The sequence below is a fragment of the Gekko japonicus genome, unplaced genomic scaffold (genome assembly GCF_001447785.1).
Source record: "Gekko japonicus isolate JY-2015 unplaced genomic scaffold, Gekko_japonicus_V1.1 scaffold28, whole genome shotgun sequence".
Classification (NCBI taxonomy): Eukaryota; Metazoa; Chordata; class Lepidosauria; order Squamata; family Gekkonidae; genus Gekko; species Gekko japonicus.
The window spans coordinates 1205434-1232621 of NW_015177010.1; the positions used below are offsets into that span (position 1 = coordinate 1205434).

At 42.2% G+C, this 27188-nt stretch overlaps 2 protein-coding genes across 6 annotated transcripts; one reads left to right on the plus strand and one right to left on the minus strand.

The window, feature by feature from the left end:
- Positions 1 to 66: 66 nt before the first annotated feature.
- Positions 67 to 5436, plus strand: MTERF2 (mitochondrial transcription termination factor 2). 2 transcript variants are annotated; one of them, XM_015427576.1, is made up of 2 exons: positions 67 to 190; positions 3763 to 5436. In XM_015427576.1, the coding sequence occupies exon 2, from the start codon at positions 3796 to 3798 to the stop codon at positions 4984 to 4986; it is 1191 nt and encodes a 396-aa protein (XP_015283062.1). In that variant the 5' UTR covers positions 67 to 190; positions 3763 to 3795; the 3' UTR covers positions 4987 to 5436. The 2 variants fall into 2 exon arrangements, with proteins under 2 accessions (XP_015283062.1, XP_015283061.1); XM_015427575.1 differs by lacking the exon at positions 67 to 190 and adding an exon at positions 201 to 522.
- A 57-nt stretch (positions 5437 to 5493) lies between these two features.
- TMEM263 (transmembrane protein 263) lies at positions 5494 to 25698 on the minus strand. Of its 4 annotated transcripts, none has more exons than XM_015427566.1 (7): positions 25474 to 25698; positions 22337 to 22386; positions 21665 to 21732; positions 19126 to 19195; positions 16003 to 16029; positions 12914 to 12983; positions 5494 to 8124 (listed from the first exon to the last, which is right to left on the minus strand). In XM_015427566.1, exons 3-7 carry the CDS (start codon positions 21676 to 21678, stop codon positions 7838 to 7840), a joined length of 468 nt encoding a protein of 155 aa, XP_015283052.1. In that variant the 5' UTR covers positions 21679 to 21732; positions 22337 to 22386; positions 25474 to 25698; the 3' UTR covers positions 5494 to 7837. The 4 variants fall into 4 exon arrangements, with proteins under 4 accessions (XP_015283052.1, XP_015283053.1, XP_015283054.1 ...); XM_015427567.1 differs by lacking the exon at positions 25474 to 25698 and adding an exon at positions 25359 to 25395; XM_015427568.1 differs by lacking the exon at positions 16003 to 16029 and having other exon boundaries at positions 25474 to 25697.
- Positions 25699 to 27188: the final 1490 nt, after the last annotated feature.

Here is a 27188-nt window from a genome sequence, read left to right on the forward strand (position 1 = left end):
GTGATGTGGTCCATGGGGTCGCGAAGAGTCAGACTCGACTGTGCGACTGAACAACAACCATCCCAGCGGGCACGCCGAGTTGCAAATGGTTTGATCCACACACCCCCTCCCCTCCGCCGCACATTGGTACAGCCAAGCCAGCTGGTCAGTGAGACGGAGAAGCCGCGTCGTTTTTACTGCTGCCGCCTGGGTAAGACGTGGCTGTTCCTTGGCACACAGCTCTGGTCGCCCTTTCGGGCCGGGAAACCGCGGCTGAGCGGTATGCGGGGGCGGGCCAGGGCACTGCAAGGTCGCCGGCCAGCAGCAGCCAAGCGCTGCCTTGGGGTTGCGCAGGCCCAGCAGCCACCGATCTCCGGAAGACCGGGAGGCTCCAGCAGCTTCGGCACTCTGGGGGTGGGCGGCTTCGAGTTCTTAAAGACGTATCCCTCCTGGTCACCGCTGACCGGTATTTGAACGTCAGGACCACCGCTATGTAAAGCGGCCTAAAAAGGCTGAATGGAAAGTTTATCCGACAATAAATAGGTACTGAAAGGTGTTTTGTTCATATCTCCGAGAAGGGAAAATAGATTTACTCTCCTGCTCTATATGTAGGATTGCCGGTTCCGGATTGGGAACTTCGTGATGGGGGGGGGGGGGGGCCCGAGGCGGGGGGGGGGGTTTGGAGGAACCTCGTCAGGGTATAATACCATGCAGTTGTTGCTCAGTCGCACAGTCGAGTCCGACTCTTCGCGGCGCCGTGGCCCAGGTCACGCCAGGCCTTCCGGTCTTCCGCTGTCCTCTGAAGTTTGCTCAGTGCCATAGGGCCCACCCTCCAAAACAGCTGTTTTCCCCAGGGGAACGGATTTCTCTCACCTGCCCCCACCTGGAGGCTAGCAGCCCTGTCTCTGAGCGCTTGCTTGCTTTTGTTTGAATCCCTCCCCGCTCTCTGAGTTGTGGATCGTCCCTTCCATTTTGTCATCGGAACAACCATGTGTTCGAGGTTAGGCCAAAAGAGGGCAACTGCCCGAAGGTGTGCTTTATGGCACAATTGGGGATTTGAACCCAGATTTGACATGACACCAAGCGCAGCAGGCGCATAAAATTGCAGCCTTAAGCACCTAAGCGTCATATGCTTTATTTTTTGCTATGGGAACCAATGTTCCCTCTAAGCTGTGGAGTCTTGTGAGCAGAAATTCTACTTTGTGAGCTACCGGCATTAAAGCTCTGAGCGAGTGACTTGGCTACTGCATAAATTAGCTTGCTCTGGAGCCATCCCTTCTTGAGTTAAGGCAAAAATGTGTGAGCTGGAAGCTAAAAAACTATGAGCTAGCTCACACTAACTCACCTTAGAGGGAACACTGATGGGAACATACATGTTACAGTTAAATGTGTTAGCTTTAAGATGACATGGAGAGCCAGTTTGGTGTAGTGGTTAAGTGCGCGGACTCTAATCTGGGAGAACCAGGTTTGATTCCCCACTCCTCCACTTGCACCTGCTGATGTGACCTTGGGTCAGTCACAAGCTCTGGCACAGTTGTCCTTGAAAAAGAGCAGTTTGTGCCAAGAGTTCTCTCAGCCCCACCCACCTCACAGGGTGTCTGTTGTGGGGAGGGGAAGGGAAAGGAGTTTGTAAGCCGCTCTGAGACTCCTCTGGGTAGTGAAGGGCGGGGTATAAATCCAATCTCTTCTTCTTCTTCTACATGGAGCTTATTTACAAAATACCAGAACCCAGACTTTTTCTGCCTTTAACAGCTGCACCACAATTAGCAATTCACCAGTGCTTTTTTGCTGCTGCAACGATGCAAGCATTGTTAAAGCTGCTCTTGTTGAATTTATTAAAATTAAAAATAGCTGTTAGACTCTCTGGAAGATGGGTGGAAAAGGTGGCAATTAAGTAAATACACAGTAGATGCGGCCTAATTTAGTAAATACAGTATGCTGACACAGTGTTCAGTCACTGAACACAAATGCCCCTCCCCTGAGCTCTGGCACAATTGAAGACATCCCACATTTCTGAGGAACTGTATCACAAAAGACAAAGAGCTTACATTACACTGGCTCAGAGGTAGATTTTGAGTTTACAAGTACAGCTTCTATCATAGTTTTCGGGATGCAGAGAAAAGAACCTGCTCATGCCTCAATAATAAGCTCTTAAAAGGGACCTGCTCTCTCTCTTTTCACATAGCAGCACTCTACATGTATCTGCCCAGGAGCGATCAGCTCTTGGAAGGGTAAACAAAATATGGAAAGGCAGGACCTGAGAAAAACTACCAAGGCAGCTGCCACATTCAGCCATCATAATAAATCCATTTATAGTCCTTGTTTGCAGTGTCCATGTGCTACCTTCTCTTCTGCATGTGTGGAGGCTGAATGGAAGCTTCCTGATTTGCCATGTCAAAATCAGGACCAGATTTTATCTGACAAAGGGAGTGTTAACCCTTGAAAGCTTATACCCCAAAAATCTTGTTTGTCTCTAATGTGTGAATGGACTTGAATCTGTTTTATTTCAGATCAAACACGGCTCCCCTCTGAAACTGTGGACGACTTTAAGTGTTTCTTCCCCACGAAGCAGGATTCTAAACCTGTATTAAATTGAAATTTTTCAAAGCCTGCTATGTAGAGAGGAAACTCTTCAGGTTGCCTAGGCATTTGGCTTTGGATATCACAGCCAGTGGGAGTTTGATCCAAGGTGCCTCAAACCACAAGCTATCACTGCTGTTCCATGTTCATTCCCTATTACAAAACTCAATTCCCTATTACAAATCTCAATTATAGCAGTGGCAGTTTTAAAGAAATGAAAACAGTTCTCTGCAGGAAATGCAGAAAAGGTTGCTAGAGTGCAACTCTTTTCTTCCATTATTGTCGTAGTCCGTAAGGTTACTGCCATTTCCATCCCACCCCATCCCTTCCTAGCTTCTGTTGCTCAATTTCCCCGGCTGCTGAAGCATGCAGGACTTCGCTCTGTGATTGGCTAGTGAGGAGGGTAAACTACAGACTCCAGAAAGGAATAGGGCAGGAGGTGTAACATTAGCATCCTCACCTGCTACAGTGCTGTTCAACAGATCTTTTAGATCGTACTTTGCACTCCTCTCACTGACATGCTAAATAGTGTTTCTCATACCTGTTATCTTCCTAGCCCCACTGCATTATTCTGTTTTAATAGAAATTTTGGTGTTAGATTCAGATGTTTATCACAGTAATTTTATTGCTGATTGACTGATGAATAGTTCTTACATTTGTAATCCACCTTGAGCCTCAGTAAAAAAAAAGGCAGACTGTAAATGAAGCTAATAAAACCCTTAAAAATGGTTTCTTTGGGTTGCATCTTGGCATTTTCAGGACTGCAGGCTGATAATTTGTCTTTGAAACACAATTTATGACTAAATATTTTTAGTAATAGTGTACTCTTTATTTCAAATACATTTTGCTGAACTTGAGAAATCAGGTGACACAAAATACTTACATGCTTTATGGCAAAAGAGGTGTCTGCCGTTGACCTACTAACATACATTTTGCCAGCGCTTAATCCTTGTCCATATGTGATTGAAACAGAAGGCAGACTCTTCACAGCCTCCTCCTGTCTATGTAAATTTCAGTACTGTTGCCACATCAAAGTGAAGAGTGGCTTCTTTCTGAAAGCTTATTGTTGAAGAGCAACACAAATGTGAACATCTTTGCTAAATAAGAAATGGCGATTCTGTTAAAAACAGCAGATTCAGTTGTCTTCGATTATCTGAGCATACCATAAAATTAAAACTGATTTATTCTTTTTTTGTCTTTTAGGCCTTCCCCCCCATATAGTGCTACACCCCCAAAATGCAAAGCGGAATGGCCCATAGTACCCCAAATCTTCTTGTGCATTTGACAAGATCTCAGCCCTTTATGCTGCTGCCTGCTCTCTCAGCCTTGCACAATCAAAGAAAAACCAGAAACTTTTTACAGCATTTCAGATACACAACAGAGGTGACTTCGGAAGGAGAGAACAAAGCTACAGTTGAGAGCCTCTATGAGTTATCTGTGGATATAAAGAAGATCCGTAGGCTGAAACCCTGGGTACTCTGTAAAGAAGTGACATATGCCAAAGAAACAGCTAAGATTTTGCAAGAGATGGGAGCTGACAGGAGTGACATAATGTATATTTTTGAGCGCTGTCCAGAGGCAATCCTTTGTAGGCCTACAAGTATCAGTTGTCAGAGAGACCTGTGGTTATCTGTCTGCCCAAATGAAAAACAATTGGTGGAATTGATAAAACGCTTCCCAGAAACCTTTTTTACAGTTGAGCACTATGAAAAACAGAAAGGTAACATTAGACTCTTTAAAGATGTGGGCCTAAAAAATACCATTATCAGCAGACTCCTAACAAGTGCCCCAAACATCTTTAACAATCCTGTTGAGAAGAACAAACATATGTTAGAAACCTTACAAAGTAGCTATCTACGTCTCGGTGGTTCACAAGAGAATATGAAAATTTGGCTACTGAAATTACTTTGTCAAGACCCATTTATTTTGTTAAATAGCCCTGTTGCTGTCCAAGAAAACTTGCAGTTTCTTCAGAAGAATGATTTCACAAATTTAGAAATTGTAAGTCTCCTGTCCAGGCTCAAAGGATTTATTTTTCAGCTTAACACTGTTACTATGCAGAATAGCATGTTGTTCTCAAAGAGTGTTTTCAAATGCAGTGTTCAAGAATTAAGACAGCTTATTATAAAATGTCCTGCCCTTCTTTACCATTCTGTTCCAGTTCTGGAGGAAAGACTGGAAAGGCTATTGAAAGCAGGGATTTCTGTAGGTCAAATAAAGGACACTCCTGCAGTGTTGGAACTAACACCAGAAATAGTCCAATATAGAATTAAAAAATTAGATGCTATTGGATATGATATAAGAAGAGGAAATCTAGAAAATGTGACTGGGACAAAAAAGGAATTTGAAGCCACATATGGAAAGATACAAGCAAAAAGAGAGAGACCAATATTTAATCCAGTTGCTCCTTTACATATTGAAGATTAATTTCTACTTAAGTCATGTTATGGTGGGAAAAAGAAGTTACCATGAACATATTTTTACAACTGCAATAAACCAGATCCAATTAATACTCTGAGTTGATTTTTAGGCCTTTTCCAGACAAAATTAATTTTTTAATAAAAATGGAGCTATGAGAGTAAGAGGATTGCATGCCTCCCCATCTATTAGGAAAGTCTAGTTAATGATGTAGTACTGCTAATACTAATTATACTAATCAACAACAAAAAAAGTGTGATTCAGAAGACAAAGCTTTTGGAGAACTGTGTGTGTACTATCAAAATACGAATGAAATTCCAGTATTCCATAGAGGTACAGCCTGACCCTATGCCTGTTTACTTAGAAGCCCTCTGCATTCAGTGGCGTTTACTTCTTGGTAAGTGCGCCTTGGCGTGTAGTCATGCCAGCCACATGACCACGGAAACATCTTTGGACAGCACTGGCTCTTCGGCTTGGAAACGGAGATGAGCACCGCATCCCTAGAGTTGGATTCGACTGGCTTTCGAGCAAGGGAAACCTTTACCTAAGTGTGCATTAGTAAGATCACACACTTCTGTTGTTAGGACTACCTTATTGGACTGTCTCCTAGACTGCATGCAACCCTTTGTTTATAAGCCAATCTGGATGGTGAGGCTCGATTTAAGAAGTTGCATGTATAGTTCTTGTTACAGATATAAAATATGGAGGCAGACACTAGTTTACTACACAGCTGTGATTGTACTACAATTTATAGAACCCGATTTCCTGCAAATCAACCTTGCTTTCATATTTTTTAGAGACGGGTCCCCATAGGCATATACAAGCTTTGCAAATGAAGGTAACATGTATTTTTACCACTAGTATAATGTGGTAAGAGCAGCAAAGGATTCTATGCAGGTTTAAGAGGGAAAATTCTAAGGACATCTCCAAAGTTTACATGGCAGTGAATCCAGGATTCTGCTACAGGATTGGCTACTACTGCCTACTACTTGTTTCATTCACTGTTATGAACCAGGTAACTGACCCATCTAGCCCAGTGCTGTCTCCTGGGACTGGCAGCACTTCTGACTGAGACCCTGGAGAACACCTTTCTTAGCCTTATTGCCAAATAGCTCTTTACCTACAGATGCCAAAGATTAACTTGGGACCTTGTGCATGCTCTGTCATTAAGCTATTTGGCAGCTAAAATACAAACAGTAACCCTACATTATTACACATTGGGTAACACTCCAGTAATCTGAATATATAATTTGCCAAAAATTAGTTATTTGATTTTTAAACTTTATAAAAATTCTGATCTACCTTTTAGAATCAAAACTGCTTATCAATAAGCCCATATGGTTAATTTCTCTCTTTTATTTATATTTTTTACACACATACATTTTAGGAAATACTGCATACAGAATATTCATGTGAACTTTAGCCATCTTTTACAGACTACGAAAAATGCTAAAAAGTCAACAAGAACATGCTGAAGAGTTCCCAAACAAACTCACAATGCAGAAACCAACTTACTCCAGAGTGCCAACCATCAATTTTAGTAGGACTATTCTGGAGTGAATAGGTTATAGATTGAAAGCTAGATTCCCACATCTTACTCAGGACACCCTGGAAAATGCAGTGATAAAGCTTGAATTTTTATGTAAATCGCCCAATTCTTTTTAATTGCTTTGCTTTTACTATTGCCAGTCTTGGGTATCACTTTGCTTTGGATCTTCAGGAAAAATGATCAAGTTTGTAATCCAAGTAAGTTCTTTATATTCTTATACTAAAAATTATAAAGAGTTAAATCCATCAATAACAGCAACAGCACAATCTCTGTCTATTTTCACCCACAGAGAATATACAGCAACAGTGTTGCTGGATTGTCCTTTTATCTAGAAACAGAGTCATTTTTTATGCTTCTAGCTGAATAATACAGAACTTTTTATTCTAGAGCTAAAAATTATCCATTATATGGGCTGTAAACTTGGACTTAAGGTTCAGTTTAAACAAACTGTCAGCACAAGGGATTTTGTTTTGAAGGTAAGGAGTGGGTACTTGTAAGTTACACCTGAGATTTAGCAGTCTCTCTCCAGTCAGTATCAACAGGGCTTTTGTTTTGTCAGTGTAAAGCTTCTTCTACAGACTGCATTGAAATGAGGGACATTACAAATCCTTATAGTTTCACTAAGTAAAAATAGTTTGTTTCACCATAAGGCATGGATGATTGTATTGATGTACTGTACGTATATATATACACACACACACACACACGCAATTCGCAACTAGAGTCACCACATAAAGAGTTTAGAGAGAATATAAAAATAGTTTCAAAAAGCAAAGATATATGATGTCAGTTCAATGATTCCTTATTTTTAAAGAAGATACAGAAACTTTAGACTTGTAGTTGGAACACCAATATATTTATGGTACTGCAGTGGCTGCCAAAAGCATCACCCAGCCAAAAAGTAAGCACTGTATATTTCAACTGATTATAATGAGAGAAATTAAGCTCATGCTTAAATCTCGACATTAGAATCGGAGGACTTAAATTTTGGCTAAATCATGCCGTCTATTTTCACATTTTTCATTCAAGACTGCAAAAGATCTACAGTGAAATAATATTCAAATGAAACTATCCCTTTGGACACAAGTACTTGATCCCATATTTATCAAGTGTAACATTTCACCAGGTGACAGCTTGAAGAAATCGAACGCTTTAGAAAGTTTGGGCCCTGCGCACCAAGCTGTTTGTGTCCTTTTCAGGTGAAGTTATTCATACAGCTCTTTAGGAGTCTAAAACATGTAGCTTTGTTACAGTCCAAATCTTTGCAGATTCCAAAGCCAGAGAGACAAACAGGTCTCAGTCTTTTTTTTTTTAGTCAGACTTATCCTTTTTCTTCCCTGTTAAAGGCACTTTACTTGAGATAGCAGAACCTACAGCTGTAACACCTCCCGTCACAGCAGAAACACTTCCTTTAACCAATCCTACTCCGACAGAAGGCACGGCTGTAACAGCTGTTTTGGTCATTTCCAGGCTTTTTCCTCCTATCCATGCTACACCACCAATAGTAGCACCAACGGCTCCCTTTGTTATGCTGAAGAGGCCCCCAGTCACACGAGAGAGCATGCCAGGCTGTTGCTGTGGGTGATCTTTTAAAGAACCTAAAAATGAAAAAAGGAAATGTTCAGTTATAATTTATTCATAAATTTGAACCAAATGCAAGCAGTGTTCCCTCTAAGCTGAGTTAGTGTGAGCTAGCTCACAGTTTTTTAACCTCCAGCTCACACATTTTTGTCTTAGCTCAGGAAGGATGGCTCCAGAGCAAGCTAATTGATGCAGTAGCCAAATTGCCAGTAGCTTATGAAGTAGAATTTTTGCTCACAAGACTCCACAGCTTAGAGGGAGCAAAGAACGCAAGTATTCTTCTGACATGACATGTTTACTGACAGCATCTTTTTGGCTGTCTGTCTGGAGCAAGCCACTGTTAACCAGTTCAAGTTCTTATTAAATGGTATATACCAGCTTTGAAGGCTATTTTTTGAGCAAGGAGGGATAAAAATACTTTAAGTGAATAAACCTCTACAATAAATAAAACTTTATTTTTGGTCATCACAACATTTCTATAGGGTTCCTTTTTTATAAAACTGTTGCCCACCACCCCATTTCAACCCATCCTCACATATATGTGAGAAAGGGAGAAAGAGGGAGACATCAGAGCAGCTTTATTTTTGCAGATGTACAAGTTTCAACAGACTGAAACTTTTTCAAGATTTACATGAAAGATTCCACTTAGTGGTCTTACAACCAATTACAAATGTGAGGAGTCCTTCAAGGCCTTCTAAGGGCTTGTATTTTGATGTGTCTGCTGATTGTATCCAGCATATCTGGGCTTCTGCATCTTTTAAACATGATTTAAAACATGATTAATTATAATTAGGAGTGTATGTCACCTGATTAAAGAAAAATTGGCAAGTTGTAAGGCCAATTTATATTTGGTACTGGAGTTCCATACCTGGAATACCAGATGTGTTATCTGGCTCCAAAAAGAGCTGCAGGTGTTCCTGCTATGGACCCGGCTTGCAGCAGTTAGCAAGTGTTAAAAACCTCTTTGTCAATGCTTCTCCCCCCCACACACACACACCGAAAAGGCCTCTGCCCAGCTGTGGTAACAAACACACAAAGTACTGATTGCAGACTTCAAAAACATATAGCCAACTCTGAACAAATATTAATTATTAAACATTTATTCATATCAAATTCAGCATGCTTAAACACTAGATTGATTTCCTAACTGCAGTGTTTCCCAACTACAAACTCTGGGATGGGGGATATATTAGAAATCAAAATTGCAAATACAGAAGCACCTGGTTTCTAACATTGGACTAAAGGGATTTTCCTGAAGGGGTTGCATACATTTGTTTTAGGTACTACAGAAATCAGAGTAGCAGAGTACTAGGGTGCTTCCTGCCTTAGATTTCACAGTAAGTCTCTGCTAATTCTGACAGCAGAACAGGACTTCACCTCCCTCCTCAAATGATCCCCACGATGCTGTTCCTAGGTGAACCAGGGGACCTACTGGAACAGCATGAGGAGTGAACTGAGGGCCTGCAGTAGGGTGGGAAACTGGCAGCAATTCCCATCCCCTAAGATGTCAGCAGAAAGTTACCATGGGATCCAAGCACAGTGTTCTGCGAATGGTTCTACAATCACAGCACTGGTCAACCAAGAGTCACAAATGCAGGATACCAACTTCCACGGTCATTCCTTGTCCATCCACACTAACTAGGAGGATGAGCACAGGTGGCACAGCCATCTCTGTGCTGAAATCACGACTACAGCTTTGAAAAGACACCAAGCAATATGTAATACCTCCTATTTGCACTTGTTTAGCACTGCTAAACTACTATTACTAGTAGCAAATATCTGCAAAGTGTCTTAAAGCCAAAATATGTGCAGGAGCTACCTGGAGTGCCAGGTATGAGTGGAAGTTAAAAGTGTCTCAGATTTAAATTTCTGAACTACACAATTCCAGATATAACAACAGGAACTGCATCATCTCTCAGATACCAGCAGCTTTCCAAGGAATGCTTAAAATCAACATGGAACAGCTTCCTTAATTTTACTTGAATCAAGAAAATAAACTTGTAATATGAATACTGCCATACAATTAGCTGAATTGTCTCTGCATTTTAATATGCAAAGTACAAATGAAACCTTTATATCAGGAAACAGGTCTTATCACTTACGTAAGCATTCTCAGCCTCTATTATAGAAGAAACTCTTATTTCAAAACCCTTCCCCAATTTGTACACATCAGCCCCAGAACTTTTTACTGATTTTCAACATAGCCAAGATGGGTAGCCATGTTAGTCTGTCTGTAGCGGTAGAAAAGAACAAGCATCCAGTAGCACCTTAAAGACTAACAAATTTTGTGGCAGGGAATGAGTTCCCATGAGCCTTACCCTGCCACAAATTTTGTTAGTCTTTAAGGTGCTACTGGATTTTTTATCTTTTCTACTTAGCGAGTAAGCAATTGTCCAGATGAATAGGGCTTCAAATGCTGTTCCCTCAGCTAAATTCTATATCATACATTAAAAAACGGGAATTTGTCTAAAGCCAATATGCTAGCTAAGGAAGGAGGTAACATGAGGGGGCAACACAGCACAATTTTCAAGAGTCATACTAATATGTTCTATCTTTAAAAAAAAAAACCAATTAACTGTTCAAAGGTACTCCAAAGTTATACACAATTCAAGTGTTTCAAACTTATCAGGAAGTCATACTTCAGAGTGTGACACAGCCAGCACTGATTGTACAGAATGTAGGCCTTGTTGCTGGGCACTGTACCTTTCAAGTCCAATGCAAGATTGCTGGTATTTCACTTGTGCAGAGCAATAGCAACTGCAATTGTCCCAGCACAAGGTGGAAATAATGCACTTTCCTTGGCTGTTATGTCTCATATATAAAATCAGATATGAAAAGCTGAGGGGAGACAAATGTCTTCAGGATTGGATCCAGCAAAGGATTTCTGTGAATGGAAAGGGTGTGTGATTTTTTTTGCTAGTTTTGCACTCCCACCATAGACTCCCAACCAATGCTCCCTCTAAGCTGTGGAGTCTTGTGAGCAAAAATTCTACTTTGTGAGCTACTGGCATTAAAGTTGTGAGTGAGCGATTTGGCTGCTGCATAAATTAGTTTGCTCTGGAGCCATCCTTCCTGAGCTGGAGGCTTAAAGGGAACACTGCTCCCAAAACACTCATATGTTGGGGGGGAGGGTCTTCCATACCCTTGGAACAGCACTTCAGGGAAATGCTGGGCTGCAGCAGGAAGTGGGAAAGTCCTGCTCTGCCCATCAGCGGAAACTACTACCCTTGCTATCCTCAATCCAGAGGAAGAAGCTAATTAAGCCAAACAGTACGACTCACCTAGGCACAGAACCATCACTGAGAGAAGACTTCCCTTCTCATCTACCCATCAATGTTTTGATAGGAACTCTGGCCTGGGAACCTCTAACCGTAAGGAAGCTTCCTCCATTTGAGCTAAGAATGCCTCCAGGGGCCTGAGTCTGCAGTTGCTTTATTCACCCTCAAGCAAAACCCTGACAGCCCCACACCCTGTCTAACATCCCACGCCAGGAATAACACCTTTACAAATATCTGGGGCTTTGACATACATGAGAAAAATGTCTGAACCCGCCCTTGTTTTGTTTTCAACATGACAATTAAGTTGCAGTCCTCAGAACAAAAGTACTTGTGTATCTTTAACTGATTCTTCATGAGGTAAAAACAAGCTAGTATTTCAAGCCCTGACACAAACCAATGGCTACAGTGCTAGTCTTGCAAGCAAATAATCAGGTTCAAATCCTCACACAATTGTGAGACTCACTGCACGGCCCTAGGCAAGATAGAGGAAGGTGAGGGAGCCTACCTTATAGGGTGGTTGTGAGGTTAAAATGGTGCTCTGAACTCCTTGGAGGTGGGGTATAAGAAGCACAGGCCACGCTGTCACCATTCATTTCAGTGCAGCGTGATGCAGTGTGCTCCGCATGCCCTACTGGAATGGATCCAAGTCAAGCACAACAGCACTGAAGCAGGAAAATGGTTATTGGCACCAGAATGTGTGGGGTAAGGTGCAGCAGTTGAGCAATGGAACAGAAAGTTCCATAGACAATCTTTATCCCTAGGAGGATTTGAGAAGCACCTGTCACACATGGTCTAAGTCCAGAGTAAGTTCTTTTTGCAGAGGTAACAAGAAGAACAAGTCAGTTTCCACAGTAAGCTTTCTCACAAACTAAAACAAGAGTAATTTTGCTCATACAACTGAGAGTCTCTGTTTGTCTCAGGAACCTGTTAAAAATGCAGTGTTAAACTGGGTGACAGGTATTCCTGTAGTGACTGACTTGTCAATTCTGAGACTAAAGCCAGTTTTATTAATACATTCACATGAGAAAGTAATTTACAATTTTATAAACAACTGTGTCAATGAACACATGGAACACACTTCAGCTCCTACACTGCATCTGTTGGTTCCTTAAGAGAAGAAGAGATTGGATTTATACCCCGCCCTTCACTACCCAAAGGTGTCTCAGAGCGGCTTACAAACTCCTTTCCCTTCCCCTCCCCACAACGGACACCCTGTGAGGTAGGTGGGGCTGAGAGAGCTCTTGACAGAAACTGCTTTTTTTCAAGAACAGCTGTGCCAGAGCTACGGCTTGCCCAAGGTCATCCAGCCGGGTGTGATTGGGGAACCAAACCCGGTTCTCCCAGATAAGAGTCCGCACACTTAACCACTACACCAAACTGGCTCTCTCTCTTAGCACTAAAAGCAATTTGAAAATTCATTTGCTGAAGCAACTTTAAAAAAAATACTTATGAGTACCTCTGGTAGGCAACTGCAGTAGTATGACACCTTAGTTTACAGAACTATAATAATCTTGTCACCAAATTTTACCTTCTGGTGGCTCATCATTAAGGTATGGAGGAACATCTTGTTCATTATTGTCTGTTTGATTCATCGTTGCCTAGAAGAAACAAAGTTGTCATAGATACAGCTATTTTTAAAATATATTGCTTACCCACCTCCCTTTAAAGAACATCAAAGCTACAGCCTAATCCTAATATATGACAAAGGAGATTTTATTTTTACTTTAAAGTAGCTGGTAGGGATATGAACTGGATGACAGCAACAGCACAAGGGCTGGTGAGGGAACAGCATTAATCGGTTCCCCTCTTACACTAAAAAAATAAGACCATATTATTCACAACCCAACTACAATGCCAGCCCGGTATTACAAAATATGACATTACATGGGTGCAGCAAGATCATGCCAGAGCCAGCGGTAAACTTTTCCCAGACGTAAGCTGTAAATGTTAATTTAAGAAAAAGGACGGACAAAGTGAACGTACTATTTAATTGAATGAAATGCAGGGACAGCTGATGGCATGAAAACAGATTATTATTTTTACTGCATTGCAAATGTGTGTATTATTGTAATAAAACATGGAAACTGAAAGTGGCACACAAGAATCCACTTCAGTCAGCAGAGAAAAGACCAAGCTGGTTGGCAGAGCTTGACAGGCCTCATACGAACTACAAGCTGATTATTGAAGACGGCAGCTCTACAGCATGGCACCAAGACCTCAGGAATATTATCAGAAAATAACAAAAATAAAGCTTGGCAATTAAAAAAAACCAAATTAAGGTCTATATTATGATATTTGTTGGGTTTAAAAAAAAACCTGGGCTGCTTCCAGATAGATTTTTCTCCACCTTGGAGTCCTTTTTTTGGAGTGGCTTTATGGTCTAACCACACTCTTAAAATTTCTATTTTCCCCCACCCTCAATATGCTTTCTCCCAAACCTGCTTTATTTCAGTCTTTTTGGAAAGAACACAGTCCAAGTGCATTACCATGTTATGTTTAAGGAACAGTGCAGATTTTCCTGCAGCAACTGTCCCTGCTGTATTGGTGCTTATGGATGTTATTTTCTAGCATTTTTTCTTGATGGGCTACATTTACTTTCACTTATCTACTTTCATTTCAATTTTTGGTCCCTTTGAATCTGGCCCATAGCCACTGTGGGGCATCCCATGGCCACACCCCCAACTTTCCATTCACACCCCTCAAGTGAATGGCTGCCAGTGAGTTGGCTCTCCAAGACCTCTCCACAGAGGAGGCAGTTATAGGACAGGGTAGCGAGCACATCAGTTCCTAGGAAAAGACAGCTCAGAGGGAACTTTATTGCCTTCAGAAGGCATTTAAATGCCTTTTGAGTTCCTTTCCATGGGGCAAGAAAGCTTAGAAAGGCACTCAAGAGTGGTACCTTCAGCACGTTTCCCAAAGGCTCATGAGGATGCTTTTGAAAGACTCACCATCATCTAGGTGGTATACAGCAGGACTGGACTAGCAGAAAGGGAGATGATTGGAGAAGTGAACATAAGAACGTAAGACAAGCCAATGTTCTGCACTTTTTCCAATGCTATAATATCCTTTTTGAGGTGTGCTGACCAGAACTATACACAGTATTCCAAATGAGGTCGCACCATTGATTTATATAGGGGCATTATGATATTGGCTGATCTGTTTTCAATACCCTTCCTAATAATCCCCAGCATAGCATTGGCCTTTTTTATTGCAGTCACACACTGTCTCGGCATTTTCAGTGAGTTACCTACTACGACCCCAAGATCTCTCTCTTGATCAGTCTCTGCCAGTTTAGACCCCATCACCGTGTATTTATATTCAGGATTTTTGGCTCCAATGTGCATCACCTTGCACTTGGCCACATTGAACCCCATTTGCCATGTTGACGCCCACTTGCCCATCCGCGACAGATCCCTTTGGAGTGCCTCACAATCCTCCCTGGTTTTCACCACCCTGAACAACTTTGTATCCTCCACAAATTTAGCTACTTCACTGCTGACTCCCAGCTCCGAGTAATTAATGAACAAGTTAAAAAGCATCGGACCCAGTACTGATCCCTGCGGTACCCCACTGCTTACCCCCCTCCACTGAGAAAATTTCCCATTTATACTCACTCTCTGTTTCCTATTAATTAGCCAGTTTTTGATCCACAAATGGACTTGTCCTTTTATCCCGTGATTTTTGAGCTTGCTTAGGAGCCTTTGATGAGGAATTTTATCAAAAGCTTTCTGGAAGTCAAGGTAAACATCTATTGGGTCTCCCTTGTCCACATGTTTGTTCACCCCCTCAAAGAACACTAACAGGTTAGTGAGACAAGATCTTCCCTTACGGAACCCATGCTGAGTCTGCCTCAATAGTTTTTGTTAATCAATGTGCCTACTAATTCTTTACTTAATAACAGTTTCCACCAATTTACCCGGTATCAACGTCAGACTGATTGGCCTGTAATTTCCCGGATCTTTTAAGTGCTGAAGGTACCACTCTTGAGCAATGCTCTCTCTAAGCTGTGGAGTCTTGTGTGCAAAAATTCTACTTTGTGAGCTACTGGCATTAAAGTTGTAAGTGAGTGATTTGGCTTATGCATAAATTAGTTTGTTCTGGAGCCAATGCTTTTCCTAGGGCCCATGATGCCCCCCCCCAAATTTCACAGCACCCCCCCCCCCGCTACATTTTCTGGCCATGAGGCTGCTTTGAATTCCTAGGGTTTTTTTTTTTTAAAGGAATATTTCAGCACTTTTTGTTGTAGAAATATAAGGAGAAAGATGTGGGTTGTTGTACCAATTTACTGGAAAGGGAAGCTGGAAAGATACTAGACATATGTTGATAATGTGCTATAGCACTATAATGATCCACTGCATATCTATTTAAAACTCTAATACAACCACTATAGTGCTATATAGTATATGTGTGAAGAAAAAAAAGTTTTGTGAGTTGCCACATCAGCCACAACAACTATGTATCCAAAAGCCAACACCAAGGAGCTCATGTGGAAGAAAGGTGTTAGGGGGGAAAAATGGAGGAAAGTACACAGAAAACTCCCAGATGCAGAAGCCCCATGCCAACATGCATGCCTCTGCACCTGCAGCAGCCATTTAAAGCAATATGAAGAGCCCTCACCACATGGAAGAAGCCTTGTTTTACAAACTGCAAGAGGAAAATAGTGATCATTTCACAGTAGTTTTGTATTGCAGAAATGATCCATGTAATAACTAATGTGTTATTCAGGCAAATGTACTTCAGGACAACTTATTTTCAGACCTTGCAAAACCACTTCATGGTAGCAAGAACCAGAGATACTGCAAGGGAATGCTTATTAAATTTGCAGATGATACTAAATTGGGAGGGATAGCAAATATGGTAGAAGACAAAGTCAGTATACAGGATGACCTTGACAGGCTGGAAAACTAGGCTAAAACAAATAAAATGAATTTCAGTGGGGATAAATGTAAAGTTCTGCATTTAGGTAGGAAAAATCAAATGCATAATTATAGGATGGGGGAGACTTGTCTTAGCAGCAGTATGTATGAAAAGGGTCTGGGGGTCTTAAGTAGACCATACACTGAACATGAGTCGGCAGTGTGATGTGATAGCGAAAAAGGCAAATGTGATTTTGGTCTGCATCAACAAAAGTAAAGTGTCCAGATCATGCAAAGTGATGATATTGCTTTACTCTGGTCAGACCTCACCTAGAGTATTGTGTTCAGTTTTGGGCACCACAATTTCAGAAGGATATAGACAAGCTGGAACTTGTCCAGAGGAGGGCAACAAAGATGATGAGAGGTCTGGAGACAAAGTCCTATGAGGAAAGGTTGAAGGAGTTGGGTATGTTTAGCCTGGAGAGGAGATGACTGAGAGGCGATATGATAACCATCTTCAAGTACTTGAAGGGCTGTCATAAAGAGGATGGTGCAGAGTTATTTTCTGTTGCCCCAGAAGGTTGGACCAGAACCAACGGGTTAAAATTAAAACAGAAGAGTTTTTGGCTAAACATCAGGAAGAACTTCCTGACAGAGTGGTTCCTCAGTGGAACAGGCTTCCTTGGGAGGTGGTAGGTTCTCCTTCTTTGGAGGTTTTCAAGCAGAGGCTAGATGGCCATCTGACAGCAATGCTGATTCTGTGAACTTAGGCAGATCACAAAGAGAGGGCAGGCACATCAGTGCCCAGTTCTTGTGGCACTTTCTTACATGCCCAGGAAACTGCTGATTGCCACCTTGGGGTCAGGAAGCAACTGTTCTCCAGGCCAGTTTGGCCAGGGATCCTGGAGGTCCCCCCCCTCTTCTGGGCATAGAGCAGAGGTCACTGGGGGTGGGGGGGAGGTATCGGTGAATTTCCTCACTGTGCAAGGGGTTGGACTAGATACCCTGGAGGTCCCTTCCAACTCTAGGATTCTATGAAGTTGACTAGATGGAGTGCATCAAAAATAATAAAGATACTGGATCCATCCAAAAAAGTATGAAGTGATCATTCAAGTCCAGTGGGGAGCCACAGACTCCAACAAGGAAGGACTGCTTTCAATAACTCAAAGCTGTGTTGCAATATCCCCACATCTAAGGAAACAACTAACCTGGCCTCACTTCCTGGCCTGGCATTGTACAGTATCTTAGTATCATGAGGGCATAGTTACAAATTAATAAATGCTTATGCCTTATTACACACTTGTAATATTCATTCTATGTTCGGATGCATAATTTACATAAATGCATATCAACTGGAGAATATTAGCATTATTGCTTGCTAAGGAGCCTTTGATGAGGAATTTTATCAAAAGCTTTCTGGAAGTCAAGGTAAACATCTATTGGGTCTCCCTTGTCCACATGTTTGTTCACCCCCTCAAAGAACACTAACAGGTTAGTGAGACAAGATCTTCCCTTACGGAACCCATGCTGAGTCTGCCTCAATAGTTTTTGTTAATCAATGTGCCTACTAATTCTTTACTTAATAACAGTTTCCACCAATTTACAATATACACAGGAGCACTTCTATGTAATTTAACAAGAAGATATGCTCAGGATAACTTTTAAAAATTCCTTACTCTTCAGTAAAAGTCAGATGAAATGTCAGACTGGCTAAGCATAGATATAGCTGTCAATGGAGAACATAAATTTACTTCTGGCATTCAGAAGGAAAACCCTCTAGTATATTCCTATCATAGAAATAACACGTTTTCAAAAAGCTACTGGCAGCCCAGAGAAGTAAAGAAAGCCTCTTTCAAAATGGTGCCAGCCTGCATCTAGTGTTTACACAGTGCATTAGTGTCAACAATTGGTGGACAGGAATTGCTAAAATTAAATACAAACACATGACTGACTTGCTGTACCTCGCCTGTAAAACAATTACTTTGCTTCTAGAATAAGAAGGGAAAGTGCCAAGCCTGTCTGGCTCCTAAAAAGAATGAAATTTTTACCAAGCTCGGTCAAAATCTGACCTATGGTCCTAACTGTATTTGCTTAAGGCAAGGACTACTGAAATCAGCAGGTCTCTCTTTCAAGAAAGCATGTTAAGGATCAAGAAAGAAAGCCTGTCCTAACATCATTTGAGTTCACAGACTACAAACATCTGAATAGAAGGCTGTCAAGAAATACCTTCTAACACAAATTTAGTGAAATCTTAGGGGAATCTAGAAAGTACAAAATTTTGAGACCTGTCAGTACCCTCGTGTCCTGGCCAGATAGTTCAGACACCCTTACACCATCTACAAGTTACTTTCTGTCAAAGAGATTTTGTAATACTACTGTATGCTGCTTTGGAAGTTTCTATTTTAGAAGTTGGCAAATGCATACCCATATCTGCAATGACATAAATTAGCAAAGGCTGAAAAGTGATTTCAGAAATCTCATTTTTTTATCCCCCCCCCCCCTCAACAGCTTTATGAAAAAGATTAATTCTGCTTTAAGGAAACACTGTCTTAGGGAATTTACTCACTATACAGATATTTGCAAATATTGTACTCCTACTACCCTAGAAGCATCCTGCTAAATAGTTCTGCTCCTGTCTTTTCAAGGCATCAAAGCAAATCTTTAAATATCTGCTCTATCTATGGAAAACAATCCATCTCCCACTGGAGTCAATATCCAGTTCCAATTGATTTTAGCAGGGCTGCATTAGGCTTTTTTTTTTTTTAAGGCCAAATAGCATGATGTAAATATCACTAAAAACATCACTTATGTCCTGCGATACTATTTATTTATTTAGAATACTATGCATTAATATAAAGCATTATATGTAACATTATGTACATACGTGTATAACACCTTGCTGTATAGCCCCAAGATGCAAGTTCTGTCCTCTTCTTTTAATTAAATGGCAAAATCTACAAACAACAAGACTAGTGGTAAGTGTCAAGGGGAAAAAGATACATTACTTCAACATAACAAGAAAAATGCTGCTCACATATAGTAAGTTAAATCTTCCAAGTTATTTCCAAAAGAAAACGTTGCTGAGCTTGTTCAAGAAATATGACCTGAACAAGAGTGAAGCTGGATAATGTGTTTTCCAATGAGGCAACTGTTCAATCGCTATTTTTACCCTACATACTTAATGTGTGAGAGGCTCCTACTCTCTGAACATCATCTAATGTATTTACATAAAGAGGTAGCTCAGCATTTTTTCTGTATGTCACCTATAGCCAGTTTTGGTGTAGTGGTTAAGTGTGCGGACTCTAATCTGGGAGAACCGGGTTTGAGTCCCCACTCCTCCACTTGCACCTGCTGATGTGACCTTGGGTCAGTCACAAGCTCTGGCACAGCTGTCCTTGAAAAAGAGCAGTTTGTGTCAGAGTTCTCTCAGCCTCACCCACCTCACAGGGTGTCTGTTGTGGGGAGGGGAAGGGAAAGGAGTTTGTAAGCCACTCTGAGACTCCAAGTGAAGGGTGGGGTATAAATCCAATTCTTCTTCTTCTTCTTCTTCTATATGTGTGCAACCTTGCTGTTACTACATAGCCTCACATTTTGTCAACCTTTTAAAGAAAAACAACTCAGCAACTAGATATTTAAAAAGCTAGGGCTCCAGCAGAAAAGGTAACAGCTTTTACAATCATGCATGATGTCACACCCAAAAATTGAATGTAAACATTCTTGGAATCATTTAATAATCTTTAGAAAATTGCATGTGCTCCATGAGCACAAAGTACAAGACAAATATGCATGTTCCTATATGCTAGGGAACCTGCTCTGTATTCTGACTTCCTCCACAAGTGCACAAACATTCATTACAGGTGGTGGTGCAAAGGGAGGGTTCATGGAATTTCCTACATGAGCCAGTACCCTGCAGGACATGTGTTGTGTGTGAATTTATTTGAATTGCCTACTAAAATGCATCTATTTCTGCATACACAAATAGTTATCAATGAGGCAGCACACAGTGTTTAAGAAAATGAGCTATGATCCAGGAGGTGCTTGATTCAAACTCTCCCTCTGCCACAAACTCACTAGGAGACTTTATGTAAACAACTCTCTCTCAGCCTTAAATTCTATACCCCCTGATGATTGTAGTGTTGACTTAATATTACAGGAAGATTACAGAGATAAAGTAAAGTACACAGAACTGTCAAAAAGTGTCATATAAGTGCTGAGGATTACACTATTACAGGACAGATGTCCACACATTTGTAATGGAGTGCTTCTTATTGTAATGACAGTATAAGATGAATTAACATGAAATTGTTGGGACCAAAATTATACCTGAACTGTTCTGGATTAATTCCCTACCGCTGCGCTATAAATTATCCTGCTACAGGTGTTCATTTAAACACAAAATAAGATCACACCATTATTCAAATATGCAAGGCATTAATTTATATAATACAGTGGCACAAGGAGACCTTGAAATTAATTGCAAAAGCACATCGTCGCAATGCGGTCCTACATAAGAAATATTTTGTAACTAATTGAGTTCATGTTTAAAACCTAGTTGTGACATGCTAAAGTTTTGAGGGTGGAGGATTCAAAATGCAAGTTCTCCACCTCTCCATCTGTTCTTATTGGGTCCCAAACTCTTCCAACGTTCAGACCACACTCAAGATGGGTTCTTTTGCCCTCCTCACAATCCTGTTCTTTTCCCCAGACACATCACCAAGAGGCAGTAATGCCCTAAAACTGCGGCAATTTGTTTTTATTTCATTTATACCCCACTTTTCTTCCCGGTGGGGAGCGAAAGTGACTTAAAACATTCTCCCCTTCCCCGTGTTATTTTGTCCTCATAACAACCCTGTCAAGAAGGTTATGGCTGAGGGTGCATGACTGCCCCAAGGTCACCCAGCAAGCTTCCATGTCACAGCGGGGCTTTGAACCTGGCTCTGCTAGATTCTAGTCCAACGTTCTAACTTCTGCACCCAGGGAAATGTACTTTCCAGGGCTTCCCTCATTAGGCATGCCACTTGCCCCAGTGACAAATGTTTTCAAGGACTCCTTGTGCCTGGGAAACTGCTGCTGCAGTTTGCCTTGGCATAATGGAGGATACACTTTCAGGCTTCTTCATTACATGGCTCTCCGTGGTGCTAGTCAGGTGAAGTGGCAGGGGACAAGAGCTCAGAAACATGCATGGGCTTCAACATCTGAAAGAGCTGGTGTTAAACAGATTTATTGCCTTTTTTAAATAAAACAATTGTTTGACATCTAAATGCAATCCATATTGAGGAATACTTAGAAATTCTTAAAAATTCTGCTTCAAAATTGTTGGAAGTTTAACTGGATTTTGAATAAGCCATTTACTTTTTTAAAAAATCTCTGTGACATGAAGGATACAATCCATACAAAATTGCTTAAGTCCACCTTGAACTTACAGGGTCTTCAACATGCACAGCCGTCTCTTTCTCAGGTCTTACCCATGAGACTGAAAGATTTTAAAAGCCTATACGTATACACACAAAAAACAGTATCAGAAGATAAATTCAGCATGTATAATGCAGCCTTACGCTCTGAAGTTACTGAGTACTGGGAACCATGAAAATTAACAGCAAAAAAGCAGAGGAGAAGTGGGCCTGAAGGTATCATAATCGCTGAAGTCAATTCCCCAAAGAATCCCTAAGCAGTAAAAAGGGAAAGGAGACTGTACTTGAAGGACACTAGTACATTTCCATCCTGTCCTTTCCAGTGTCATGTATATCATTCTGTCTAACCAACTTGTCCCCCCACACACCCTTCCCCATTCCTTATGCCCCTGCCTCTCAAAATCCCAGCCACACTGGATGAGGGCAGTGTCCTTTACTGGCAGGGGTATTCCTTGGCAGTGGAGGGAAGTGCAAATTCATGGCCCACACTCTGGCCCAGTTTTAACAACAGGAGAAGCACGGGTTGGGCAATTAATCTTATTCCCTATCACTTTTCAGCAAACATAAAAATCATTATCACTGGTAGATACCCTTTCCTGCCCCATCTCCTCACCCCCAACATTTAGAGTAACTCAATTTCCACTTGTGATAATATGCACCTTATTAATATAGTTTGATACTTACCAACTATAACTGCGTCTGGAAATTCCACTGCAATGTTCTGGTGTAAAAACCTATGAGAGTAACATGCATACATAAGAGTTCTCAAAATGCATCTCAGCCACAACACATACTGACATGCAGAAATTCAAATAGCCTATGCTGCTCATGAAGTGCCATAACTAATACAAATCTTCAAAACAGCAAAGAGAGGAAAATTGGAAGAAGAAGATGAAGAAGAGTTGGTTTTATACCCTTCTCTTCACTAGTCTCAGAGTGGCTTGCAATCGCCTTCCCTTCCTCTCCACACAACAGACACCCTGTGTGGTAGGTGAAGCTGAGGGAGCTCTGGGAGAACTGTGACTGACCCAAGGTCACCCAACTGGCTTCATGTGGAGGAGTGGGGAATCAAACCCGGTTCTTCAGATTAGAGTCCACCGCTCTTAACCACTACACCAAGCTGGCTCTCTTAATTACTACACCAAGCAAGAATTTTGCTCAATTACAATTATAGTGTACTGAGTGAAAGAATTTGGTGAAGGAAAGGCTTTAGTGAAAGAATTCCTACATTGTATCACAGTGGGCATCAATCAAGGCAAAGCTATCTAAGGGGAAAGAGAGATGGCTCAGTTAGTAGCATTTATCCTCATCACAAGCCTGGCAAATCAAAGAAAAGAGAGGCTTACAACCGCAAATCTTCGGTGCACTTATGTCACAGAAAAGGAGGTTATTTGGGAGAAAAGCTAGGGGAGAGGGGCTGCCTGCATCAGGTCACAGCAATGGGAATGAAAGGAAATAAGGAACATTCAACTCTCATTGTACTGCTTGCAAAGGACAAGAGAACAAGAGTGCCCTGCCCAAACTCAGTTGCTTTTAGACACATAAAGCAAAATACTACAAAATGATGTATATTTTAAAAGTTGCTATTCTTATAAGCAGCTGGCAAATTGAGAGGTGGGACAGGCCCACTTAGCTTTCTCGCTGGCAGTAAACTATGGACAACAATAGCTGAAGAAGGATTACAGTTAGTTATTAAAACAGTGTGGATCAGTATAAGAAATCAAACTGCAACAGTCAACCTCAGAAGTATAGACAAGTGTGGTACTTAACAGTTTGCAGCTTTGCAGAGACTGAGTAAAAAGGGTATTCTTTCCTATCCCAGCCTCAGATTAATCAGGTTTTTATTCATGTTAAAATATAAATGTTAAAGTGGGGTGGTTCTTAGTGCCACTTGTATCAAGAAAAGAGAAAGGTATGCACTCTGGAGAGCTGGTGGTAGTGAACGGCTGCAATTATGCCTATTGAAAAAATTCAGAATGCGGCCACCACTTTGGAAGTAAATCTTGAAATATCAGTGAGCCCACACATTTTTTGGCTCTTTGTACCAGCATCACTTCTTCACCTTGCTAATTTGTCAAGGGAATTATTTACATAATAAAACTTCTTCAATGGAGAAAACAGTATTTTTCCCATTGATTGTGCACTCTGTACCCTGAATCAGTTTATGAACTGGCAATCACAGGACTGTTGGCCAGAACCACCTGAGGAAGCAATTTTCTCTGCCCCCCGCCCCGTTCCACTCAAAGGAAAAAAAATGTTTCCAACAACTGTATGCAATAGATTCCTCACACTTCTGAGTTTTCCTTTTATGGATTTACATGCAGTACTCTGGTTGCTCTTCTTTAGGTCTGGGTCGCCAAACTGGAGTGTGTGTGACTGAGCAGCAAAATATACTTCTAGGGTCTGTACAATGGATGGAACTTCCCATACAGATTACAGATAAATCACGCATCCTTGTTTTCAGACAGGGACAGCAGAGTTCTCAAGTGCTGTTCTATTCTCCAGCTAGGCGACCACACATCTGCCACACAAATTGATCCCTGAAGATTTCTCAGACTACATGGTAAACATGGCTCCATCTAGCAGAAATAGCCTCACAGCTTATCAACCACAGATTTTCAGGCACAGCATTAGGTGCGCACATACACACATGCATACATTACATTCTAAATCAGAGAGCTAGAACACTGAATTTTCAAACAAGTAGTAGCATGGTAAATGAATATTCTCATCTAATCATTTTTGGCACTAATGAAACCGTAACAAAGGACCTGAAGGCAGAACAGAACTGTAAGCAGCAAAAGGGGGAGGGGACTGTGTCTACTATAGGAAGCTGAAAATGGGGATCCTGTAGGCACAAAGAGATTTCTTGGATCACGACAGTGACGTGGCAGGAGAGGCAAGGAAGTAACCTGGAGCTATATAGCTGTCGAAGGAAGTGTTGGTTGGCCTCTTTTCCCTGCCCCCTTAAGGGTTCTTACGCATTGTATGTTAACACCTTTCTAACAGAAGGTGCTATATAGCTTCTCCAGAACATACTAGAAGGCAACTTCTTGTCTTCCTTCGCCTCCCACCACCCCACGTCCATTTACAAATTCTCATGCAGTTTGCACACCAAAACTCCCCCCCCCCAACTAACTTGCTACTCCTTCAAGGAGCGCTATAGCCATGTCCCCTCACACACACACACCCTTGTTCCCCCCCCCCCCCTTACTAAGAGGCCCGAGGAAAGAGGCTCTCAAGGAAAGGCTGGTGGAGATGCAAAGACATTAGTGAGAGTTTCACCGCACACCCACCTACCAAGTTTAACACTCTCCCTTACAGTTGATATGGCCATTTTAGCTTTAAACAGAAAAGAAACAGAAGAGCTCCTCTTACACAAAACTGCACTTTCTGTTAATGAAGGACATCCGCCCCAGACCCCGTCTTTTCTTTCCACACCTCAAAAGGAGCAAGGTGACAACTACTGAAAAGGGGTAAGGGGAGGGGAGGGTCTCCACACTCAAAGCAGAGTCTCTGTAACAAATTAACCGCCGCCCCCGTTCAGGTTTACCGTTTTCTTGGAGCCACCTTTTAAAGATGCCCCTTAAAATCCAGTGTCACCCAACCCGCTGCCCCTTATCTGCAGCGCCCCCCTAAGCGGGCAGCTCTTGACCACATACCGGGGAGGGGGAAACGGGGGGGGGGTGTCGTCCGAGCTACTTACTCCCACTCCCTTCTTCCTGAAAGGAGGCCAGGGGGAGGGAAAGATGGTAGAGCCCACCCCCCTACCCTTCCTCCCGCTAGAAGAGGGGGTTGATTCGGTCGCTTCTCGTTCTCACCTCCGCGCGATTCGCTTTCCCCTCTCGGGTCGGTGTCGCTGTGAGCTCCGTCGCCAGCCGACCCAACCCGGACCCTTCAGAGGTGCTGGTGCTGCCGCTGCAACGCTTGCCGACGTGGCGCCCTACGCACCTCGCCCTGTCTCCGCCCGAAGAGCCCGCCTCGAACCCGGCCCCCAGCGCCCCCCGCCGCTCGGAGGGGCGCGCAGGCGCCTCAGCCTAGGCCCAAGCCTGCCTGCACGCCCAACGGCCTCCGATTCTCCTCAGGGTCCTCCTGAGTGGCTGATGCTGAGGCGCCCATACGAAGGGGAATGGCGGTGACGGCAATAAACGTCCACATGCAGTCACTCTCTCTTGCACGCACACACACGCTGCCCTCCCTCATTTTTTCCCTCCGTCGCATTACTGAAACTGATTGTAAGCATAGCGTATGTGTGGAAACAGACGTCAGAAAGGCTCTGGGATTAGTTTTTAGTTGCCAACTTATGTCCACCGAGGGTTCCTGTGCCCTTAAGAGCGGCATGACAGGGAGACCTGCCTTTCCTGTTATGAAGATGCTTGGAGGGAGAAAGTCAACCCCTGTTGAAACTTTGCCTGCGGCCCTGCAGTTCTTAAAGACGGCAAGGGCATTTCCCAAAGTGTTTAAAAGGACAAGGTTACTTCCCATGATATCCTTACCAACAGCCTAGGTAGGGTAGGGCAGAATACTTTATAGTGGAGGAAGCACTACAGGAATGATTTGCATAATGAGATAAATATTAGGAGCATTTGACCCAGGTGCAAGTTACTATCAAGGATTGCTAATATATAATGCAGGGGTCCACAAACTTTTTCAGCCTGTTGGCACCTTTGGAATTCTGAAACGGTGGTGGGCACAACCACAAAATGGCTGCCATAGCAGTTGGTGTCAACCACAAAATATCTGCCACCAAGGCAGAGCCTACTACATGATATATATACTTTAATAGTAACTCTTCAACATTTCAGGCAGAAGATCTATTTAATAGGATGCCTTTTCATCTGCGCAGCTAATCACCAGCCCTACTGGGCAAAGCCCTACATGGCCCTGCCCACTTTCTAAAATGACTTGGTGGATACCAGAAAAGGTGTTGATGGATTCCATGGCACCCAAGGGCACCATGTTGGGGACCCCTGTATACAGGGGTGGGGCTGTAGCTCACTGGTAGAACAACCTGGATTTGCGGGAATGGGTATTTAAAGGGGGCTCCCTAATTGATACCTTGTCAATTATGCATCAGAAGTTTGCCCCATGGTACAAAGTGATAGAATCACCAAAAGTCAAACATTACTGTATGGCTAACAACAACAAAGAGATAAAGATCGATCACTCCAGAGCTTATTTGGTCAACAAAGCAGCTTATAATTTAAGAATGGCATTCACAGTGTTGCACTTTCAAGCAATGTCAACTGAGCTAACGTGCCGGTATGCCAGAATTCCAACTGATCAACGTATACATTCCTGGCCATTATTTTAGCTAATCTACAGTCCTTTTCAGATCCCGGAAAACTAGTTGATGTGTGTTTCCTACCAAATGGCTCTTTTTGCTCTGAAGATCAGAGCAAACTTAGTTTTTAAAAACACCTCTAAGTTAATTGTTCTGGTATTATAGTGCTGATTGTATGCTGATTTTAATTTTGTTTTCCTGTAAGAATTATGGTGCTGGAGAAGACTCTTGAGAGTCCCTTGGACTGCAAGG